Raw genomic sequence first — 22249 nt, 5'->3', positions numbered from 1 at the left:
AATGTTTCAAAGAGACAACAACCCGACCAAAGAGCAGAAAAAAACCTAAGGCCACCAATGGGCCTTCAATGCAGTGAGAAAATCCCTCACCTGGAGGCAGGTTTCAGCTGGCCCCTAAACAATAATGTATACTAGTTCAGTGAAATGGACACCACACTAAACTCAGAAACATAAAAATGAACCAAAACTTAAAAAAAACCACACAAGACTTACTAAGCGACTTGGGACAGGCTAAAAAATGTGGCGGGGTCATACATGTTTTGTGAGATCTCAACCCTCCCCCTATACCTCTAGCCAATGTGAAATAAAATAAAGGTAGAGAACGGAAACCAATTTTGGGACGTACGTACGAACGTACAGACGGACAAGGGTAAAACTTAATGCCACCCTCCGCTACGGTGGGGGCATAAAAACACAAAGCAATACAACTCGTTTAAAAGAAGTCTGAGTCCTTTGTTAGAATATGTAACAGTAGAAACTAAGCAAAATTACAAAGGACTACTAGCAGTTACCGACATGCCAGCTCCAGAGCTCAATTAAATTAATTGAAAGATCATGTCTTCATCATATAAAAATCATGCACAATCCCTCCCGTTAAGTATCATGCCATCATAAATTATACTAGAACATAACTGGTATCAGATGTAAGGTATACATGTCTAACTGTGAGAGATCATCTAACCTTGACTTTATTTTCATGGTTCATTGGTCAATGTAAAGATTTCATGGTTTGGTCTGATTCTCCAATACTGTAAGCAACAAGTAAACTATTTGTTGCATGTAATGATTGTTAGGTGAACATGACCAACTAGCAGATTTCATCTGACCATGACCTCATTTCCATAGCTGAAGTTCATTGGCCAATGGTAAGTTTTTGTGGTTAAGTTTGTTTCTTAGATACTATAAGTAATGAATCAACTTTGTTGTAACTTGAATGGAATATTGTAGGGAGTCTGGTAAGATTCATCTGACCCTGACCACATTTCTGAATCTTGGTCAATGCATTTTCTTATTGTTAAGTCTATTTCTCAGATACTATAAGCAATCGGTCAACTATAGGCAATGTATTGAATGATTGTAAGGCATAGGTCTGGGTTTGATAATTTTTCCAGACATCTTATGAAACAGAAAGTCAATCATTGAAAGTGGATGGTAAGAATATTTTCATTTCACTACACTTCCATTATACTAATAATAGTCAACTTACAAACATAATTTCATATTCAGATTAAAACTGAAGATTTAAATATAGATGGCTTACTTTCACTTCATCAACCTTATTGATATACTATTACCTAAAGTTGCTATTAAACTTCTATGTCATTTGGCTTCTGATGGAAAGTTGTCTCATTGGCAATCATATCACATCTTATTTTTATATAAAGTCCTACTCCTAGATCCTGATCACAGCTTGAAATCTGTCTTTGAAAATCAAAAGAGGTCTTCATAATTATCATGTGAAATATTTTGTTCTTTATAATAATCATATGAACTATTTAATGTTTGATCCACAGATAGAACCAGGTTGTGATAAACCTGTCAATACTATTTATAGTTATATACATGTGAATAAAGCTCTGTTCAACCTCATACTTTATTTGGCCTGTTTAACTTCTTTGATTTGAGCGTCATTGGTAAGTCTTTTGTAGATGAAACGTGTGTATGGCGTACACAATTTCAATCCTGGTATCTATGATAAGTTTTTTTTATCCCTGCATGATAGTAAACAAGGAAGTAATATTATCTGCAATGAAACATATACCGGTACTACTGATATAAATCTTTAAAATCTACAAGTAAACAACAATATAAGAGCAGTAAATGTTTATTTGTTTATTATAACACAATATAAATGATCACATGATTTTTAATGGAATACTTTAACCTACATCTCCTGTAGGAAACTACTTAAGGAAGTCATCATGTTATCTTTCACAAACAGATATAATACATACAATAAATTAGTAAACAAATGTAAAAAATGTACCATGTGATTTGAAGATAAGTAGATAAATTAGGAACTGAGTAAATTAGAGTGTTATCTTAACATGTTATATTACTGAGGGCCCTGATGGGTTATTTTCGTTTTTCGTGATCGGCTCATTTTCGCTATCGTGATCCGTTTTTCTACAGATTTTTTTTTTTTTAATATTTTCGTGATCCGTGATCATGGAAATTTATTTTCTGTGAATCGTGATTGACAAAAAAATCAACTCGTGAATCGTGATGAGACCCCCCATCAGGCCCCTCATTACTGGAAAGAAAATAAAATGGTCCTTATCATATGAATCCATTGTTAAGTATGAACAAAGGAAGATAACTCCAATTTCAATATTACCTTAATGGGTATTTTTAGAACTGAAAGCATTACTTGAATTTCTTGAGTATATATAAGCCATTAAAATAGGTTTGAAAAATACATGGATAAAATAACAAAGCACTATGTATTTGGTCTCTCAAAAGTAGTGACGAAGTGTAGAAAATATATCCTTATCAAAACTAGTCCCATATTATAAAGAGTTTTGCCACTGCCATCCCCAAAGGAAAAATAAATTATTTGCCACTCCACAGTTAAGGGGCAGTACTGTCAGGTATGAAAACAAAAAATCATTTAGTTCAAAACATGTACAGAGTGAGCAAAGACAAAATGGATGAAACACAAGAATCGGCAATTTTTTTTGCCTGTAATGCAGAGAGAAAAAAAGTATGTTTGGTAATAGAATTCTCCATGATGATTAAACAGCAATTAATTTTAATATTATCAAGAAATTCCTTACCAAAACTTCATCTAAATTCCCAAAAAGAAAATACCCTGGTATTCAATAAATTCATTTTAACTGTTTTACGAGCAGAAATGCTAGTAAAACTTACAATAAATGACAGATATAAAATATACAAATAGTATATATATATACAGTAGAAATAATTACAAATAAATAATAGGATTTCTACAATTAAACAATAAAAGTTCATATAAACTTCACAACCATTCAGTATAATAAATGTATGAATGAGTTCTTCAATCTTCATTCATAGTACAGGATACTCACATTGAATTAGTACAGGATACTCACATTGAATTAGTATTGGATCTGAGTATTAAGTTTGTATTAGGATCAATTTTTAATCCAAAGAGTTTTAATGTCTAAGGAATAAAAATTTAGCACTATAATATATGGGTCCCTTCCATTTTGAAATTAATAAAAGAAAATCTTTTTCTGCTATCAACCTTTTTTTTAGAGAGAGAAGGAAGCGGAGAACAATATTTTACTTCTTATCAAACAAATAAAAATGTTTAAAAGTAAGAAAAATCAGTCATGTGATGATATATTTTACAATTAATATTATATCACTATTCTATCTGAGAATGCTCAACCCTCCTTTGATCTGCAACAATTATACAAAATAAGAAAACTAACTTCAGAATCAGTCAAGGTGGTCTTAGTCTTGTAGATCAGAACTTAGGTTAGTAGCTGCTACCGAAATTACAAACTACAGAAGTATTGAACTTAATTCCTTCCAGTAATTGAGAGCTAGATCAAATCTTAAGTTCAGCTGATAGATAGACAGATATCGTTTTCCAAGACAAAAGAAAAAAAATCAGTACCCGTCCATAAATCTTATACCAATCTTGGTTCTATACCTACTTTGGATTCATTATTATTTGTGGCATACTTATTTTCAGGGATTTCGTCGTTAAAGATGAACCATGAAATTTATATGTTTAATAATTCACACGTTTTCTAAAGGCTGGTATGCAGACTTTGGCAAAACCACGATATCAAATATCCACAAAAACACAATAATCCTCAATCCACGAAAATATGTACCAACAAGAATAAATAAATCCAGTTTTTGAAAATTTAAAACTATTGTTCTTTCACACTACTCATGCAAACCATATTCACGTATGAATATTGCACTTAATTAATGAAACAACTAATAAGAATTTATATGGTAAAAATTCTAGCAATATAGTTCTACACAACTAGAAATGCTTTATGAGGTCCCACAACAAAAATTGCTTATGTTCTAGCTTTAGAGTAAAACTATATTTTATCTTATAAATTCTACCTAGATTTAAACAGATTCTGTTTAACTAATGTCAATAGATATTCTTAAAATACATATATTCTAGCCAACAATGTGTAAAACAATATAAAGTAAAGGAAACATAATTAAATGTTGGATACAAGAGATATCACAATAAATACTACAAAGTCATTTTTGTGCCTTTAAAGTAAGAAAATTTAATAAATAGATACAGAATAATTGTTATAAATAGACTAAACATTATATTCTTCAAAGATTAAACAATTAATATACAGTAGATTCATTATCATTCATTGGTTACCAATTATCATGGATCTCATGGATAAAGGTGAACCACAAATTTAAACGTTCAACAAAGTATAAGCTTTCTATAGACTTGTTTTCAGACTTTAACAACAATATGTAATCAAATAGCCACGAAAATATAATTTCTCCTATATCATGTATATCCACGAAATTTGGTACCCACAAAAAAATAAATGAATCCAGTCATAACAAATTTCAGGGAAGGGGTATATTTTATTAGTACTGCCAGCTTACATAACTGCATTACATCCTGATACAATTTTTAATGTATAATGGGTAATAATTTGTTCTAAGTTCTCTTTTGGTTAACTCTGTCTATTGACTCCATTTTCAGCTACTTTTTCTGGAGCTTTCGGTGAATCTTCTCCTGCACCATAACTTTTGGCCTCTGGTTTTAGTGTAGTGGATTCGGTAACATTATCGTTACCTGGAGCTGGGATAGGTATAGCCCCACCCTGGGGTTGTGAGGTCACTGGTGATTCTTCGGGTGTGGAACTGAATTCATCCTGCAAAGGAGTCTGGAAATTAACAGAATATACAATAACCTGTAAATTTTGAAGTTTGCAACATTAATTAAGTTTTGTTGAAAGATTCATTAGCAGCTGTAATAATGTTATTTAAATCAAAAGAGACGTTCAAGTCTACAATGGGTTTGCCAAAGCTGGCATGTTGAAATCCTGAACATGAGAAGTATCTATATGGGAAAAAAGAAGAGTCTGTATGTCTGTGAACAGACCTAATCATAAACCAAGAAAGTTTAAGTTCAAAAGTAATGAAACTTCACTCAGAGAACAAAACTTACATGTAAATTTGCGTAGTCCTCCTCAGGATGTTCTGGTCGACATTTTCCACAGCAGCAGCAACAGCAAAGACAACAATAACAGCATGTTATCAGACCACAACATACAAAAAATGCCTACAAACAGAAAAAAATAAATATTATTTGTCTATACCTGAGAATTTAACATTTGCCAATAAATATTGTTTTATACTTTTCATATTTGTTTAAACCTATTGGTATAATTGTAAAAAAATACTTGTCTACAATGTAGGTTAGAAGGATAATAAAGAAACCGAAGAAGGCTAGTGGCCAAAATGTCTAAAAAATGGTTGAATTACTTTAATAAGAAACATATCTAAATAACACACTAAAAGAGGAATCAACAGACATCAACTAATTGGTTGTCTACAGCACAGTTCACTTTCATATAATATGTCTTCATTTTACATAGATGTGAGTTTCCAGGATGCCCCATACATCTATAAGCCATAGCACAGACTTATAATATGCATATCTTTATTGTAGACAATAATGCACTGTTCATTTCTAAGATAACCACTTACTTTACACCATTTACTGGTAAGCATCAAATATACATTAACATTTTCTTCACCAAACTGGTCAGCAGCCCATAGTCCCATAGATCCATATTCATCATATATTTGGCGCCGTGTTGTGTCTATTAATACTGTGTGGGCATGGCTTATTTCTTTAAACTGTGAAATATAACAGTAATTAATGATTATTTAACTGAAAACATTGGGAGCTCACATCAATAGATATAAACAATTCACCAAAGTTTCATGCAAATTGGTTAAAGCGTTTTTGAGTTTTTGTCCGACATGTTGACGCGGACGGACAGACAGAGGTATACCATAATATGTCCCGTAAACGGGCGTATAAAAATGTAAAAGCAACTATCTTGCAAATTTAAGGTCCATCAAGTGAAAAAAAAGCATGTTAAAGCAACTGTCTTTCCATGTTTTATTAAACATTTTTTTAAATTCCAAGCAAACTTAGGAAATGTACATCAAAAGACATTTACTGTCTCATTAATGTTTATCTCTCATCTCCTTTTATTCCAAAAATAAACATATCATCAGACAAGGATATTCCCCCATTCATCTCCCTTATTCTTTATACTGGTCTTCTATATTTCATAATTCAAAATTTTGATGTTTCTCTCATAACAATTTCAAGATCCTAATGTTGTTTGAAAAAATCATCAATCCCTTAAACCATTAAGCTATTTTGGGAATCAAGTAATCGAATTCTATTAGGAATGCTATTTGCAAATCAAAAAAGTTATTTCCATTAGTGCAATTTTTCCCAAGGGAAACTTTAATTCACAATCAGTTATAACAAAACATGTTAGTATTCACTTTCTTCAATTTTAGAGAAAATCACCAGGGATTCTTCAAAATCAATAATAAACTGCATGTCATTTTTTTCATTATTTTGTATGTGTTACTCCAAGGACCTGTAGTCATTGTAAGAAGACAGTCTAGAATTGACCGATTTGCTTTACTGAAGCCTAATATATTACATGAAACTGTAATCAAATTAGAAATATACCAATATTTACACAGTAGAAGTGAGTCCCCTGATAAACCCAATATTAATTGGCCCTAGGAACCAAAGAAACAACATTCAGTGGTAATCTTCTGTAGAAACATACACATGTTTTCAGTAGTTTTCAAAATATTTGTAGAGAGTCAAAAGTGGCTCTTTAAAACAAACATCATACCATCTCATTTTGTATTGTCTGTGTGAGGTTTCAAGCAAACACTGACCACAGATTTCTGTTTTATTAACAACAATATATAAAAAAGAAATATTTTTTTTGACCATATAGGTCAAATTTTAGAAATTTTCTGGGTTCCCGATCAATTACTTCTATGACATGAGTTTTGAACGTGATAGAACATTTGACTGTTGCAGACGATTCCAATTTTAATAGCATAACATTACACCCCTCAATTTGAGAATCGACTAAGCTCTCCATCAGGGTATTTATACTCAATCATTTAATCTCCATCAGGGTATTTTATATTTTTAATCTATACTTAAATCAAATGACATTTCAATTGATTTTAGATTGCATTCAACTTCAATAATATATCTTTACTTTTCTATTAGAATTTACTTGAATGTGAAAAAAAGACTAACGTGCGACGTGGTAAATTAAATTGAAATATGTCCTTAAAATGACCCGTTGTTTCGTAATTGTTTTAACTGGGTTTTTTTTTTTTATGATTTGACTGTTCTGTCTTTTAAGATTTGACTGTTCTGTCTTTTATGGTTTGACTGTTCGATCTTTTATGATTTGACTTTGAAAAAAAGTTCAATGATAATTTACTTTTTCTATGTCCCTAATACGCTTCTGTATTTTACCGCTGCACAGTTGATTGTGTAGTTTTTCGATTTAATAATTTGAAGGTACTGAAATTTACCTACCTAATGTTTCATAATGTAGTTCTTCAAAACTGTTGTAAACATGATTTTAGTACCTTAATTTTACACTACTAGATTTAGGAGATAACTGTATTGTATTTTAAGCTTGGCCTTGGTAAAACGTAGATTTTACTGTCGCAAATTGAGTTTACCTAGCGACAGGTAGCAGAGCTAGATAAATGGATATTTGCGACAGTAAAATCAAGTTTTACGAAGGCCAAGCTTAAAATACAATACAGTTATCTCCATTTTAATGCCAACTATTAAAATAAATTTCATTTAATAAATATTTTAGCTTAAAATGCCATAAATGAAAAAGTCCACAAAACTGTTGCATCGCCTTTGTATCTAAACAATGTGACGTCATATTATACTCCCGATGTCAAACATAAACACTAGACGTATTTATAATTTTCGTACGCTTCTGAATGGTTTCAATATTGACAAAATGAAGATTTTGAGGCACAAAATGTGACTTTCTTGTTATTTTGAAAAAAAAATCAGATACACAAATTTTAAAAGAATTGAGAATAACAAATGAACAATACTTCTAGGTATACAATCCAAAGATTCTCAATAATCATTTATTGTACAATGTATACTGGCTGGTTTGGGTGAATTTAGTTTTTCTTTATTCAGGTACTTTTTATAAAATGGTTCTAAGACAAGTCAATTTCTAGGAGAACTTGTTGGGTTTAAAGGGCTATAGTCAGTATAGATTCCTGAAATACCAGTATGTAGAATACCATATATTATGTAAGCTGGAAAACTTGGTTACAATTTACTACAAATATAGTAAAAAATGTTTCTTTCTGGATGTTAAATTGCTCACTTACATGTATTAAACATGCCTAATGAAAATCAGAAATGATAATTTATAATAAAACCTTGGTACTTTGGTCATTCTCTTTAATTGTTTTTAATCAAAACTGTCTAAAAATGAATCAATTGATAACTGGCTATCAGCCTAGTACAGACACCAATTTATGTTTGTCTTATTGTCAATAAATCATCTACTAGTGCTGTAATCCTAGGCTAATTTTCTTTCTACATAAAAATTATGTCACAAAAAAGCTCTCAGGGGGGATGTATATACATGTTGCATTTCTCACTCTGAGTTGATCAATGAGCAAGGATACAGTTTATAATCAATGTATTTATCACCTACAACTAATCAATGTTAGGTCTATTGTTACAGATACATATGTTTACTCTCCAATAGATAATACAAATACTTCATTAAATATCAATAAAACATGCATTCATGTCTATCTTAAATAACTTTGTAAATTTCAGTTTTTTAATCATACTTTGTGGGAACACATTTGGTGTGTGTAAATAAAAGGAGATGGGTGGTAAATATCAACGAGACAGGAACCCAACATCACAAATTAACCAAATAGAACCACATCATACGAATGTTGTACTAACATTTTACTGAATTAACTATTATTTCATAGATTAAAAGGAAATAGCCAAGTTTTATCAAATTGCTCAGATTAAACATTCAAATGTAGTAGAAAATTTGAAAATTAATTTACCCCCAAATTGTACCTCCTTTAAGAACTAAACAAAATACTTTCCATAGCTATTTTCAAATCAACAATAATATACAAATAAATACATAAGAAAATACTCTTGACAACAGAACTAAGATAAGGAGTTTCAATTTCCTTACCTTTTCTGAGGCAGATGGATCATCTGGATTTTTATCTGGATGAAACTTTAAAGCCAACTGAAATAAAAGACAAAAATTCACTTATCTCTTACATGTCTTATTTGCATTGGAAAATTTCATTGCAAAAGTGTTGTCTTTAAATACAAATACATATTAATATTTTACCTATATAATAATGTTAATCATTTATTTATATTCAACTCTAGTGGTACCCTGATGTCACATTATCCTGTGATGGTATGTGTCTGGGTTGAAATTAATTAAAATGTAGTTGATTACACAAATTTTGCCAAAAATGACTACCATCTTTTGGTATGTATAGTGCGCACATTTATACCCTGGGTCGTGTTTCTTGTAAAAGGGGTGCACATTATACATGCCTACAAACATTTTCTTAGTCTTTTCAGGTCCGAACTCGGACAAAGAAAAAAACAGGTGAAGTGAAGAGCACGGAATTTTTCGCTAATACCTCGACTTTTATTATGTTTTACATGTTATATTTGTAATATGTATCTTAGTGTACTTGATATGTCATGTTTTATTCAAATAAAATACATTTTATATCTCTGTAGTTACGTTTATCGTGTAAATTTGTCCATCTGTTTGCAATCCGGAAATTTGCCATGTCTTAATAAAGACACAATGAAGCTTTTGTTGTCGGTTAATTTAGGCTCTGTGTTTCTTGTGGTCATAACTTACTGTTTGTGTATGTGTTCATCGTGGAGAGTAGAAGATAAGAGTATGAAAATTGAATAAACCACGCTCGTTTTGAAAAGATAAACCGCCATTTTTTATTTAATGTATCAGGTGATCGCCAGTCATGTGACTTAATATTGTAAAGTGATGATTTAGTCTATGAGAAGTTTTTTTTTTATAAATACGTTTTTACTTTGTAACAACTGTTTAAAACCGTTCAAGAAATTATGATTGAAAACATGATTATTCCATAATTGTGACCTGAATGAATTCAATTAGGAACAAGGTGAACCTGTCATTGATTGTTTTGACATCGATTAGACCCATTGATTGAGGTGTGATAATCCGGATTAACAGCTAGAATCAAAAAATAAAAATTATGAGATTTTAACAATTTATTTCAGCACTAATTCATAACATAAAATTAAATAATACGATTTCGTATTAATTACGTATTCCGTACGGAATTCACCGACATCGGTGACCATTTATAAAACTTCCAGTTTAGACTTCCTGTTTGCCAACAAACGACAAACATTAACTTGTGGGTTATAAAAAGTAGATAACTATTAAAATTCTTTATTCAGCTACAATAAATTCTTTCCATGATATTAATCATGACTTCTCATTAATTCCTTGCAGAAAAAAAATCACGCAGAAGCAAGATTTTACCGATTTTGGAGCTGTGACTTTTCCGAAAATATCTGTGTATCATACGAAGAGGAAACTTTTTTTCTCAAGTTTCTTGGACCATAAAGGGGGTGCGGTGCGCACAATACACAAATGCACACTATACATACCAATAGAAGGTACATGTATGTTCCCAATAAAGTATTCCTCAAATAATTCCATAATCATAATAATAGCAGGAGACGTTCATTACGCAAAATAGGTATCCACTTTTCCCTGCTGCTTGCCTACCTGATCTACAGTATAACCTCAATTTGTGCAACCTGGCTAAACAGGATAAATCCACACCCAATGCTCTTTAATGAAGAAGACTTTTTGCTGCTAAGACCATGAAGACAGATAGGCTTTAGTGAATCACTCTGACTGGTGTATAAATTAAACATTTGTCTTAATAGAGGTAAGCTGGAATGATCTGTACAGGATGTCCATTACACTTTCAAATGAACTTTTGTCTTCTTAAAGTATTCATCTTATATTCCCAGGTTATAACCAATCACTAGAAAAGTTCTATCCAACCTTTTTTGGCAAAAATTTTAATGATTTAATTGACTATTAAGGATTTAAGCAACATTATTAATTAACTACACTGTTATTGGACTTAATATGATGAAAAGTGCCTATGCAATATAAAGGTGTCAACTCGGCCAATACAGAATAACTCGGCCAATATAGATTTTTTTTCTGTATTGGCCGAGTTCTGATCCGGCCAATACAAGATTTCGGAACGTCTCTAGTTTTTAGATCGAAAGTCACGATAAACACAAACTGAAAGTAAACAGTTGTTTGGAAGACGCAGTTTTCATTTACTCACCATAAACATGCTGAAACGTTCAGTATGGCATATATTTCAGGCTAAAGAAGGTCACATTCATTTAAAAAGCATTTTGAAAGCAGACGATGGAATTATTTCAGGTTTGGGGAACGAGTAGATTATCACAAAGTTCATTTCTTGTCGACCTCATAATTTCACGATGGTACAAATCGATTTACTGTTTACTTTCGCTTCTCATGTTTTGTAAACTGTCATTTATTTTTAAACCCGAACCAGGCATATGAATTCTGGAAGGGTGACCTGTAATTGTGCAAATCTTCCCTCTTTGGTCAGTTAGCTTATGGATAGTTGTATCATTTTCAACTCCTACATTATTTTTTTTTTTAGATATATTCAATTTGTTTCTGCATAACACATGCAATGGCAGTACCTTTCCAATTACTATTTATGTGTTGTGTCTAAATTTAAATTATAACACTTTATAGTGACTGGAAAGGGTAGAAAAATTCATCAGATGAGAAAATGCTGAAGACACCTGGAAACGGCACCAGATCATTAGATATTGCATCTTATAAAAAGAAACTTAGATTTTGATAGTTCCTCTTCAAGGTAAAATGTTTATCTCTTGTGAAATGAAATTAAAAAAATATTGTAACACTGTAGTTAATTAATAAAGATACTATTACGTGTATTTCTGTATTGGCCTTGTTATTTGTCCTCGGCCAGCTGTATTGGCCTTCGGCTTCGCCTCAGGCCAATACAGCAAGCCTCGGACCAATAACAAGGCCAACACAGAAATACTCACGTAATAATATCATATTATTGCCCTTACCAATCACTTAAATTTATTTAAAAGTATCTCTACCTTGTAGTGTTAATGTCTATAACAATAAACTGTTAACACAGAGATATGTCTCGCCTATTTGTTATTTTGATAATGCAAATGTTGAAATTAAAATAGCAATACTTTAACATGTAAATTATGCAAATATTTAAAGTCAATGAACCATGATTGAAGGTACAGGGCTAAACAATCTCCATGGAAATGAGATGTGCCAATGCTAATACAACTGCAAACCAAATACCATTGACTTTTCATAAGTTGTTCCCTTTAAACAAACCTAAACACAAACATTAACTTGTAAACTATGTAAAAGTTTCAAAGTCAATGGACCATAATAAGGGGGTGGGGTTATATAATCTCCATGGAAATGAAACTTGCAAATGCCAATACATTTGCATACCAAATATCATTGACTTTACATTAGTGGTTCATCTTAAACTGACCTAATCACAAACTAATACATGAAAACTAAGCAAAAGTTTCAAAGTCAATAGACCATGAATGAGGGGGCGGGGCCAAATAATCTCCATGGAAATGAGATATGCCAATGCTTATACAACTGCAAACCAAATATCATTGACCTATCACTAGTGGTTCCCCATAAACTGACCTAATCACAAACTAATACATGAAAACTAAGCAAAAGTTTCAAAGTCAATAGATCATGAATGAGGGGGCGGGGCCAAATAATCTCCATGGAAATGAGATATGCCAATGCTTATACAACTGCATACCAAATATCACTGACCTATCACTAGTGGTTTCCCATAAACTGACCTAATCACAAACTAATATATGTAAACTAAGCAGTTTGAAAGTCAATAGACCTTGACTGAGGGGGCTGGGCCAAATAATCTCCATGGTAATGAGATGTGCCAATGTTAATACAACTGCATACCAAATATCATTGACCTACCACTAGTGGTTCACCATGAACTAGACCTAATCACAAACAAATACATTGTTGACGCCACCGCCGACGCCGAAAACAGCATACCTATGTCTCACTTTTTGACTCTGTCAAGGCGAGACAAAAATGGCCAGGTCATTTTAAAATTGAATCTTGAACTTTTTACTTACCCTGCGATAAGCCTTTTTGATATCATCATGTGTTGCTGTTTTTTCTAAACTTAGTAATTCATACAGTGAGTTACCAGAACTCCTAATAAAAGAAAAAACAAAATATTATTAAAGACAGTCTCATCAATTCATCTGATGACTTCAGTAGTTTATTTTCCAGAATTTTGATTTGTGTTGCTCAATCTTTAGCCTTCTGTGTAGCGTTTTGAGTACTGATGTTTATCTTTTTTTGTCTTTTTCTCTTTGGCCATTGTCACATGATGTCTTTTTTTTCATTTGACAATTTATGATTTTTGATTGCCCCCTTGGTATCATCCCCCTCTTTTTTACAGACAAATCTTCAGTTTAACACAGACTTGGTGAATTTTTGGTAACTTATCCTACATATATATGATATAAACATATATGAATTAAGGTAAAGTCAATGTATATCTGGTTCATGAAATCTATGATTTTATGTTTAGTTTCACTGTAGATGGATCTTAATATAACAATAAGGTATGGTTTAAAAATGTTTGTTCAAGTTCTAAAAGGGAAATAGTGTGTCTTATTTTCAACCATTACATTTGTACATGTACATTTTTTGTGCCTGCCAGAACTCCAGATGTATGGAAAGACGCTGTCTTTGTAAAATGGACTGGTTATAGGTGTGACTTCTTCTGTAAATTTTCCAGGCTTTTTTTTCAGCTGTGATAAGGGATTCAGTGGGCAGCCAAATCAGAAAACCCCTTCATATAATAGTAAAATGTGGGATGATTGCCAATGAGGCAACTATCCACCAATGACCAAAATGACAAAGATGTGAATAACTGTAAGTCATCATACAGCCTTCAACAATTAGCAAAACCCATACCACATAGCAAGCTTTGACTGGCCCAGACATGACTAAGAATTACATTCCTACTTTCCCAAATAAATTTCATGAATGTGTAGGTTTGTTTAAATTAAACCAGATATAAAATTGGTGAGTCTTTTTACCACAGAACCTTTTGATAATACCACTATTGACCACAGAACACTGAAGATAAAACTCATTTTACCTTTTTAGACTTGAAAAAATCTGAAAACTTCGTAAAAATTCTGACAGAAAGTTTTATAAATTATTTATCATAATGGCCATAACTGAATGAAACATCCTTTACTGAAAGTATTCTGTCCTAACTACTGATATTTTTCATTAATAATAATAGTTTAAATTCCATCCAAAGAAGTCCTAACATTCAGAACAAGAGAGCACATGGTGATGCTGAAATGTCTCACCTGCTTTATTGACCACTGATTATATGTGAAAGTCTACATAAACTTTTAAAACATATTTAAAAATCCATGACAATGAGGTCAAGGTCAGATAAATGCTGTCAGACAGACATGTACACCTTACAATTATTTCATACACCAAATATAGTTCATCTATTTCAGTCATTCCCAAGGTCTGTCAGATATCTGGTATTGTCCAGTCAAATGTCATCAATTTCTGAACCAAATGACCAGTGTAGATGTACATTTGTAGGAATTTTGAAATACTCATAATGTACACTACTGCTAAAACACTGACTTGATCAGTATGCTTTCAAGAACAATTACTGGACCAAAAGACCACTGAGGTCCAAAAACCTTTGGAACCTCTGCTGTTGCTTATGGTAATTGAAAACAGACCAAAACACAAAACATTGACCAATGAACTATGAAAATGAGGTCAAGCCCGTCAAGGTCAGATTATACCTGTCTGACAGACATGAACACCATACAATCAAAACAGACCAAAACACAAAAACTTAGGCCACCCTTAAGAAATTCTTTGTTTGATGTTGCCTACCCATGCCTTCTAGGGTTGGGTAGGTAGGTAGGGATTTTGTTTTTGGCTTACAGCATAAGTTACATGTTTTAGACAAAAAAATAATGTTAGAGCAGGAAAAAATCTTTAAAAAAATAAATTTGAGACAATTTGTGTCACAACATTTTTCAGGTAGGCTGCTTTTTACAAATTTAGGTGGGTACAATGTAGGTATGCAAATATAAAAAAATAGTTGTTCATCAAACAATTTTAAATTTTATTTTTGGCCTTAACAATGACCAATGAGGTCAAGGTCACATGATTGATACCTGCCAGACAGACATTTACACCTTAAAATCATTCCATACACCAAATAAAGTTGATCTATTGCTTATAGTAATTGAAAAACAGACTAAAACACAATAAAATGCTTCGCTGGGGCGCAGCTTGATACGACCGCAGAGGTTGAACCCTGAACAGTTGGGGCAAGTATGGACACAACATTCAAGCTTGATACAGCTCTGAATTTGGATTGTTATTAAATATTTGACACAGCATAGGTTTCTGACACAGAAAGAATGTGGTTTAAGAACTTGAATTTTTTTAATTTACCTATTATGGTCCAATGTCCAAAATCAAAATACATGGTTAGATTCAGCATATCAAAGAACCCCATATATTCAATTTTTGTTAAAATCAAACAAAGTTTAATTTTGGACCCCAACTTGGACAAACTTGAAAACTGGGCCCATAATCAAAAATCTAAACACATGTTTAGATTCAGCATATCAAAGAACCCCAAGAATTCAATTTTTGCTAAAATCAAACTAAGTTTAATTTTGGACCCTTTGGACCTTAATGTAGACCAATTTAAAAAACGGGACTTAAAATTAAAAATCTAAATACACGGTTAGACTTGGAATATCAAAGAACCCCAATAATTCAATTTTTGATGAAATCAAACAAAGTTTAATTTTGGACCCTTTTGACCTCAATATGAACCAATTTGATAGCGGGGCCCACAAATAAAAAATCTAAATTCATGGTTAGATTCAGCATATCAAAGAACCCCATATATTCAATTTTTGTTGAAATCCAAAAAGGTTTAATTTTGGACCCCCAACTTGGACCAACTTGAAAACAGGGCCCATAATAAAAAATCTAAACACATGTTTAGATTTTGCATATCAAAGAACCCCAAGAATTCAATTTTTGTTAAAATCAAACTAAGTTTAATTTTGGACCCTTTGGACCTCAATGAAGACCAATTTAAAAAACGGGACCCAAATTAAAAATCTAAAAACACGGTTAGATTTGGCATATCAAAGAACCCCAATAATTCAATTTTCCATGAAATCAAACAAAGTTTAATTTTGGACCCTTTTGACCTCAATATGAACCAATTTGATAGCGGGGCCTACAAATAAAAAATCTAAATACATGGTTAGATTCAGCATATCAAAGAACCTCATATATTCAATTTTTGTTGAAATCAAACAAAGTTTAATTTTGGACCCCAATTTGGACCAACTTGAAAACTGGGCCCATAATCAAAAATCTAATACATGTTTAGATTCAGCATATCAAAGAACCCAATATATTCAATTTTTGTTGAAATCAAACAAAGTTTAAATACTGGACCCTATCTTGGACCAACTTGAAAACTGGGCCCATAATCAAAAATCTAAACACATGTTTAGATTCAGCAAATCAAAGAACCCCAAGAATTCAATTTTTGTTAAAATCAAACTTAGTTTAATTTTGGACCCTTTGGACCTCAATGTAGACCAATTTAAAAAACAGGACCCAAAATTAAAAACCTAAATACACGGTTAGATTTGGAATATCAAAGAACCCCAATAATTCAATTTTAGATGAAATCAAACAAAGTTTAATTTTGGACCCTTTTGACCTCAATATGAACCAATTAGATAACGGGGTCCACAAATAAAAAATCTAAATACATGGTTAGATTCAGCATATCAAAGAACCCCATGTATTCAATTTTTGTTGAAATCAAACAAAGTTTAATTTTGGACCCCAATTTGGACCAACTTGAAAACTGGGCCAAAAATCAAAAATCTAAATACATGTTTAGATTCAGCATATCAAAGAACCTCATATATTCAATTTTTGCTAAAATCAAACAAAGTTTAATTTTGGACCCTTTGGACATTAATGCAATTTGAAAACTAGACCCAAAATTAAAAATCTAAATACACTGTTAGATTCGGCATAACAAATGAATAAATGTGATCAAAGATTTTACAAATCTAATGCGCCATACTGTGCAATTAAAGATTACTTCTTGAAATTTTTCAATATTTGAAATTTGAAAAAAAAAAAATATTTGAAGAATAATTCTTTTTAATTTCTGAAATCTGAAATGAGAAAAAATTGGACCCCCACAATTTCTTTTTATCCCCCCCCCTTTTTCCCCCCAAAAAATTCTTTCCCTCAAGATATGGTCATAATCTCAATTCAAATTTCCAATGGAGTTGGCAACCATAATGCTAACTTAATCTATTTTATAATAGAATTAATAAAAATATAGTGTCAAATCTTTCATATGGATTTTTTTGTAAAAAAAAAAGATGAAAACATATGCAGATATTTTTACTGGTCTTCCTTTATAAATATGCATTTCTTTAAACATAATTTAAAAGCAGTGTAAGGGAAGTAACCAAAACGTTGTATTTGGATTACCTCCCTTACACTGTTTTAGATTATCTTTATTGTTCATTAACCATTACTTTATACATAATTTAAAAGCAGTGTAAGGGAGATAATTTCAATGATGTATTTGATTTATCTCCCTTACACTGCTTTAAATTATGTTTTGTACTAAAGTATTTGTCCATTAACCAGGACAACCTTGTTTTTCCCCCTTTTTTGCCCCTAATTCCTAAACGGTTTGAGCCATAACCCCCCAAAGCAAATCCTAACCATCCCTTTGTGGTATGGAAACTTGTAGTATAATTTCAGAGAGATCCATACACCGTTCCACAGTTATTGTCTGGAAACTAGAAAATGCTCATTTTTGGCCCCTTTTTGGCCCCTAATTCCTTAACTGTTAGTACCATAACCCCCAAAATCAATCCCAACCTTCCTTTTGTGGTATTTAACCTTATGGTCAAATTTCAAAAAGATCCATTCACTTAAACTATAGTTAGAGTGCGAAAACCAATATGTATTCGGACGACGACGCCGGACGACGACGACGACGACGCCAACGTCATACCAATATATGACCACAAAATTTTTTTGCGGTCGTATAAAAACCAATGAACCATGAAAATGACGTCAAGGTCAGATGAAATCTACCAGACTGACATGTACTCCTTACAATCATTCCATACACCACATATAGTTGACCTACTGCTTATAGTATTTGAGAAACTGACCTTATGACATGACTTTAAACTTGATCACTGATCCATGACATGAGGTCCAGGTCAGATGAACCCTGTCTGACAGACATGTAGACCTTGCAAGGAACCCTCATACCAAACATAGTTATCCTATTACTCATAATAAGGGGGAGAAATTCACATGACAAAAAACTGTAATTTTGTTAAAGCAGTTGCTGAACCATGAAAATGAGGTCAAGGACAATGGACATATGACAGACAGAAACTATTTAACATATTTAAGGTATCTGCATACAAGGTATGAAGCATTCAGGTAATCTATCTTCTGAAATATAAAGTTTTATACGAATAGTTTACACCACCAGATAGTAATCGCTGTCTCGTATACTGCAATCTTTTACTGCAACAAAGGTCGCAGACGAGACAAAAATTATCATGCACTAGAAATAAATTTATAAAAAATGTTTTTTCATCCCTGCCCATAATCCAACAATTAAGAATACGGAAATAATGTATCAAATTAAAGTGGCTTAAAATGATACCATAAATAGCAAAACTCTTTTTGAACAGTTTGTAAGCTTTGAGGGTTGTTTAGGGCTTTAGGCAATTGATTTTCTTTTGTTTCAATTACTTGCACATTTTCCCTGATTCAGGAAAACTTGTATCCTGTGAAGGCTCAGGACTCACCCTGCTTCAGAATCATAGGGAGAAGTGACTTATCTTTTTGAAACTGATAGGGAGAAGTGGTGAGATTCAAAATAGAACTGCTTGTTTGATTGTGGCACTACAATGTTTGGTTTTTACAATAATATAAATGGCTATATGTACATTATGTATCCTATTTGTTTAATTATTTCCTATATTGTTCAATTCATACCTGAGAATACAATTAAAGTATCAGTTGTTTCAGTTTATGTCTTAAATAATCATTTATATATATACAAAATTATATTTTTCCTCTTATCAGAAACTACCTTCTAAATATCTAGCACTAACAAGAACTTTTTTTAAATCAAAAAGGAAAAGAAAGTATCATATATCAATTAAAATTCAATTAAAAAATTATTCTGTTTATCGAGTTTATGAAATTCCTTGTTTCTCATTTAAAAGATATATAAATTTAACTAAGTAAAACGGCTTTAATCAATAAATTGAAACATCATAATTATTTTCGACATTCTCTGGATTTATCATTACACATAGCAATGAATGAAAACATTTTCAGCTTCTTTTTGATAGCTGAGGGATAATTCTGATGATAACAAGACTCAGCTAGTGTTATCAGGTCGCGTCCAGCAGACGCACGGGTTCATCCAATGATGCGTCCAGGACGCATATTTGTCCCTTAATGAGATCCTGTTAGTACGGCTAACACGGGTTTCATCTTCATATGACTGATCAGTGGTGCACGAATTAAAACAGTTGGAACAATGGAAGGCCAAATCATTTAGGTAGTTGTCATTTTGACGTAAATGTAGGTTGCCACTGTCTTTGTTTTTGAGCTAATTGTTATTATGGCAAGCATAGTACAACATTCTCATTTATTTATTTGATGATAATTTAAATTTAATGTGGTCTTTCATTAAATCACCCCATGATCATATCCTTAATCTGGTGGTTCTAATCAAGGTTTTAAGACGTATCTTGATACAACTTGGAATTAGTAATTTTTTTTTTTTAAAGTAGGTCTGGCAAAACTGTCTTACATGCAGGATCCAATGTCTGACAGGGAACAAAATTTATTTGCATCTCTGAAGAGTATGGATTTGGGACATCTGCAAACAATAGGTGATTTAAACAGTATAACTGAGTGGACCTTATTAAATGAAACTCATGTGTTACAGTAACTGTTAGTTTATTTTGATATCGTCTGCAGACTGGAAAAAATGCAATCAAAATCCAGATAAGTTTTTTATTTTCTGAAATATAAATTACATATAACTTTTATATATCTAGGTCCAACCATGCCTTAAAACTTTCCTAGATGCATCAGTTTGTCTGTACTCATAGTACATTTTGTGGTGTAAACACAGCCATATTTTTCAATTCCTTTTGAGGCCAAAATAAATAGTGTGTTTCCTATTTCACCTCGAAAAAAATTAGGTAGGGTAGGTAGGTAAAACATTTTATTTTATGAAAAGATTTTTTTTTTTTTCTACTGATGACAGCAGAAAAAGATTCCAAATGATATCGTCTTGTGTGCCTTCTTCTTTGATATTTAGAATAGTACTTAAATCTACATCTTTTTTAATTTTCTGTTTTAGTTCTGTGTCAGAAATATGAAAATAAACGTTAATGCAAATGTTATGCATTTCATGGGTCGTAATAGGAAAATGTTCTTGCAGATTGCTTCTCTTTAAGCAAAAATGGCAGTGAAAAATCCATCATGGTATATCATTATGTTAGGCCTTGTTGAACCTAACAATGTAAATTACACACAGGGTATTCTGGAAATTATTAGTACCCCCCCCCCCCCCCCCCCCCCTTTTTTTTTAGTATTAAAAACTCTGCAAACTGATGCCAAGCATAATACGATTTTTTGAGGGGTAATACTCTGCCCTTGCACCCTCTTTATCTAATATATAGATGTGTTTTGATGTTTGACAGAATTTAATCTTGAAGAGTTGGTGGTTCTGACAATATTAAAATTCCATGTTTCGAGAAGAGTGAGATTGGGAAATCTTTTGTCTTATTAAATCTATGGCAAATAAATTGCAGATATAAATATGGCATGAACTATTTTCCTTTTCTAGTATAAATTGGTATGGGACCAGCCAGAGAAAATATTAAAGAATAAAAGTAGACATGCTGCCGGGGCAGATTCATTTATAAATGAACATGAATCATACACCATGTATATTTATTTGACAGCTAATACGCTGCACGGTTGTCGAAAGCCATGCTTGTTAATTTAAAATCTTAATCCTTGAAACACTTTACTTATCCATATTGGTCATTGCTATCAAACGTTTTGAAAATCTGTAGTTTTCTAAACGAATAGATCTGGACAGACCGAAAAATCAGGATTTTTAATAATTTTTTTTTATTTTTGTCAATAAAATGTTTAGGGTCGGCGTCAGAAACGGAGGTAGGGTCGGGAAACCGGAAACACACTATTTATTTATTTTGGCCTGATGTCAGAACCTTAATTACCATGCAATAACCTGGGGAGTTTATCGGCAATGACCTGCCTTATATCTTTTAAATATATATTGAAGTATAAATTGGATGTTCTATGTTATATATTACAGGAGTTTTGTGGCAATTTCTGTGGTAAAAAGCTTAAGGAGCACCCAATAAAATCCTGTAGAAATCACACAATGGAAAATGACTTTTGCAACATGAAATAAAATAAACTAAAATAATATAACTGAGAAAGTAACGACAACAATCTTTGCACAATGTGAAAATAAAAAAAAGGAGTGTCATATTGAAAATGAAAGCCGGTAAATCGAGTCCCCCTTTTTTGGTGAATTGCCAACCTAACACGTGTGCATATCGGAAAAACTTACGATAAATGTCTGGGTCTATTCATTTCTGTCAACACGAATTAAAATCTGTTGTTTCACTACAAATCAAACCATATTCATTAATGAGTGGGAAGCTGCCTCAGAGAAAAATCAATGACATCAATGATCGTTGTCTGTTCATGATCAGCGCCCTCTGTGATCAAAACATATTCCGGATTTGTTCAACACAACTTTTAGTTTTTCTAATTTATGATAATGTTTATAATTGTTTTAATTCAAA

The 22249-nt window shown here is 32.0% G+C and overlaps 1 protein-coding gene across 2 annotated transcripts; it reads right to left on the bottom strand.

Moving 5' to 3' along the window:
• Window positions 1-1809: 1809 nt before the first annotated feature.
• On the bottom strand, window positions 1810-22188 carry LOC127704193 (dnaJ homolog subfamily C member 5-like). 2 transcript variants are annotated; one of them, XM_052208128.1, is made up of 6 exons: window positions 22012-22188; window positions 13355-13436; window positions 9273-9329; window positions 5704-5856; window positions 5162-5275; window positions 1810-4877 (listed from the first exon to the last, which is right to left on the bottom strand). In XM_052208128.1, the coding sequence occupies exons 1-6, from the start codon at window positions 22032-22034 to the stop codon at window positions 4665-4667; spliced, it is 642 nt and encodes a 213-aa protein (XP_052064088.1). In that variant the 5' UTR covers window positions 22035-22188; the 3' UTR covers window positions 1810-4664. The 2 variants fall into 2 exon arrangements, with proteins under 2 accessions (XP_052064088.1, XP_052064089.1); XM_052208129.1 differs by having other exon boundaries at window positions 1810-4865; window positions 22012-22186.
• Between the last annotated feature and the right edge of the window lie 61 nt (window positions 22189-22249).

Source organism: Mytilus californianus, unplaced genomic scaffold, assembly GCF_021869535.1.
Source record: "Mytilus californianus isolate M0D057914Y unplaced genomic scaffold, xbMytCali1.0.p SCAF_6, whole genome shotgun sequence".
NCBI classification, from domain to species: domain Eukaryota; kingdom Metazoa; phylum Mollusca; class Bivalvia; order Mytilida; family Mytilidae; genus Mytilus; species Mytilus californianus.
Note: the sequence above shows the minus strand (reverse complement) of the source record. Positions and strands in the feature narration are given on the sequence as shown.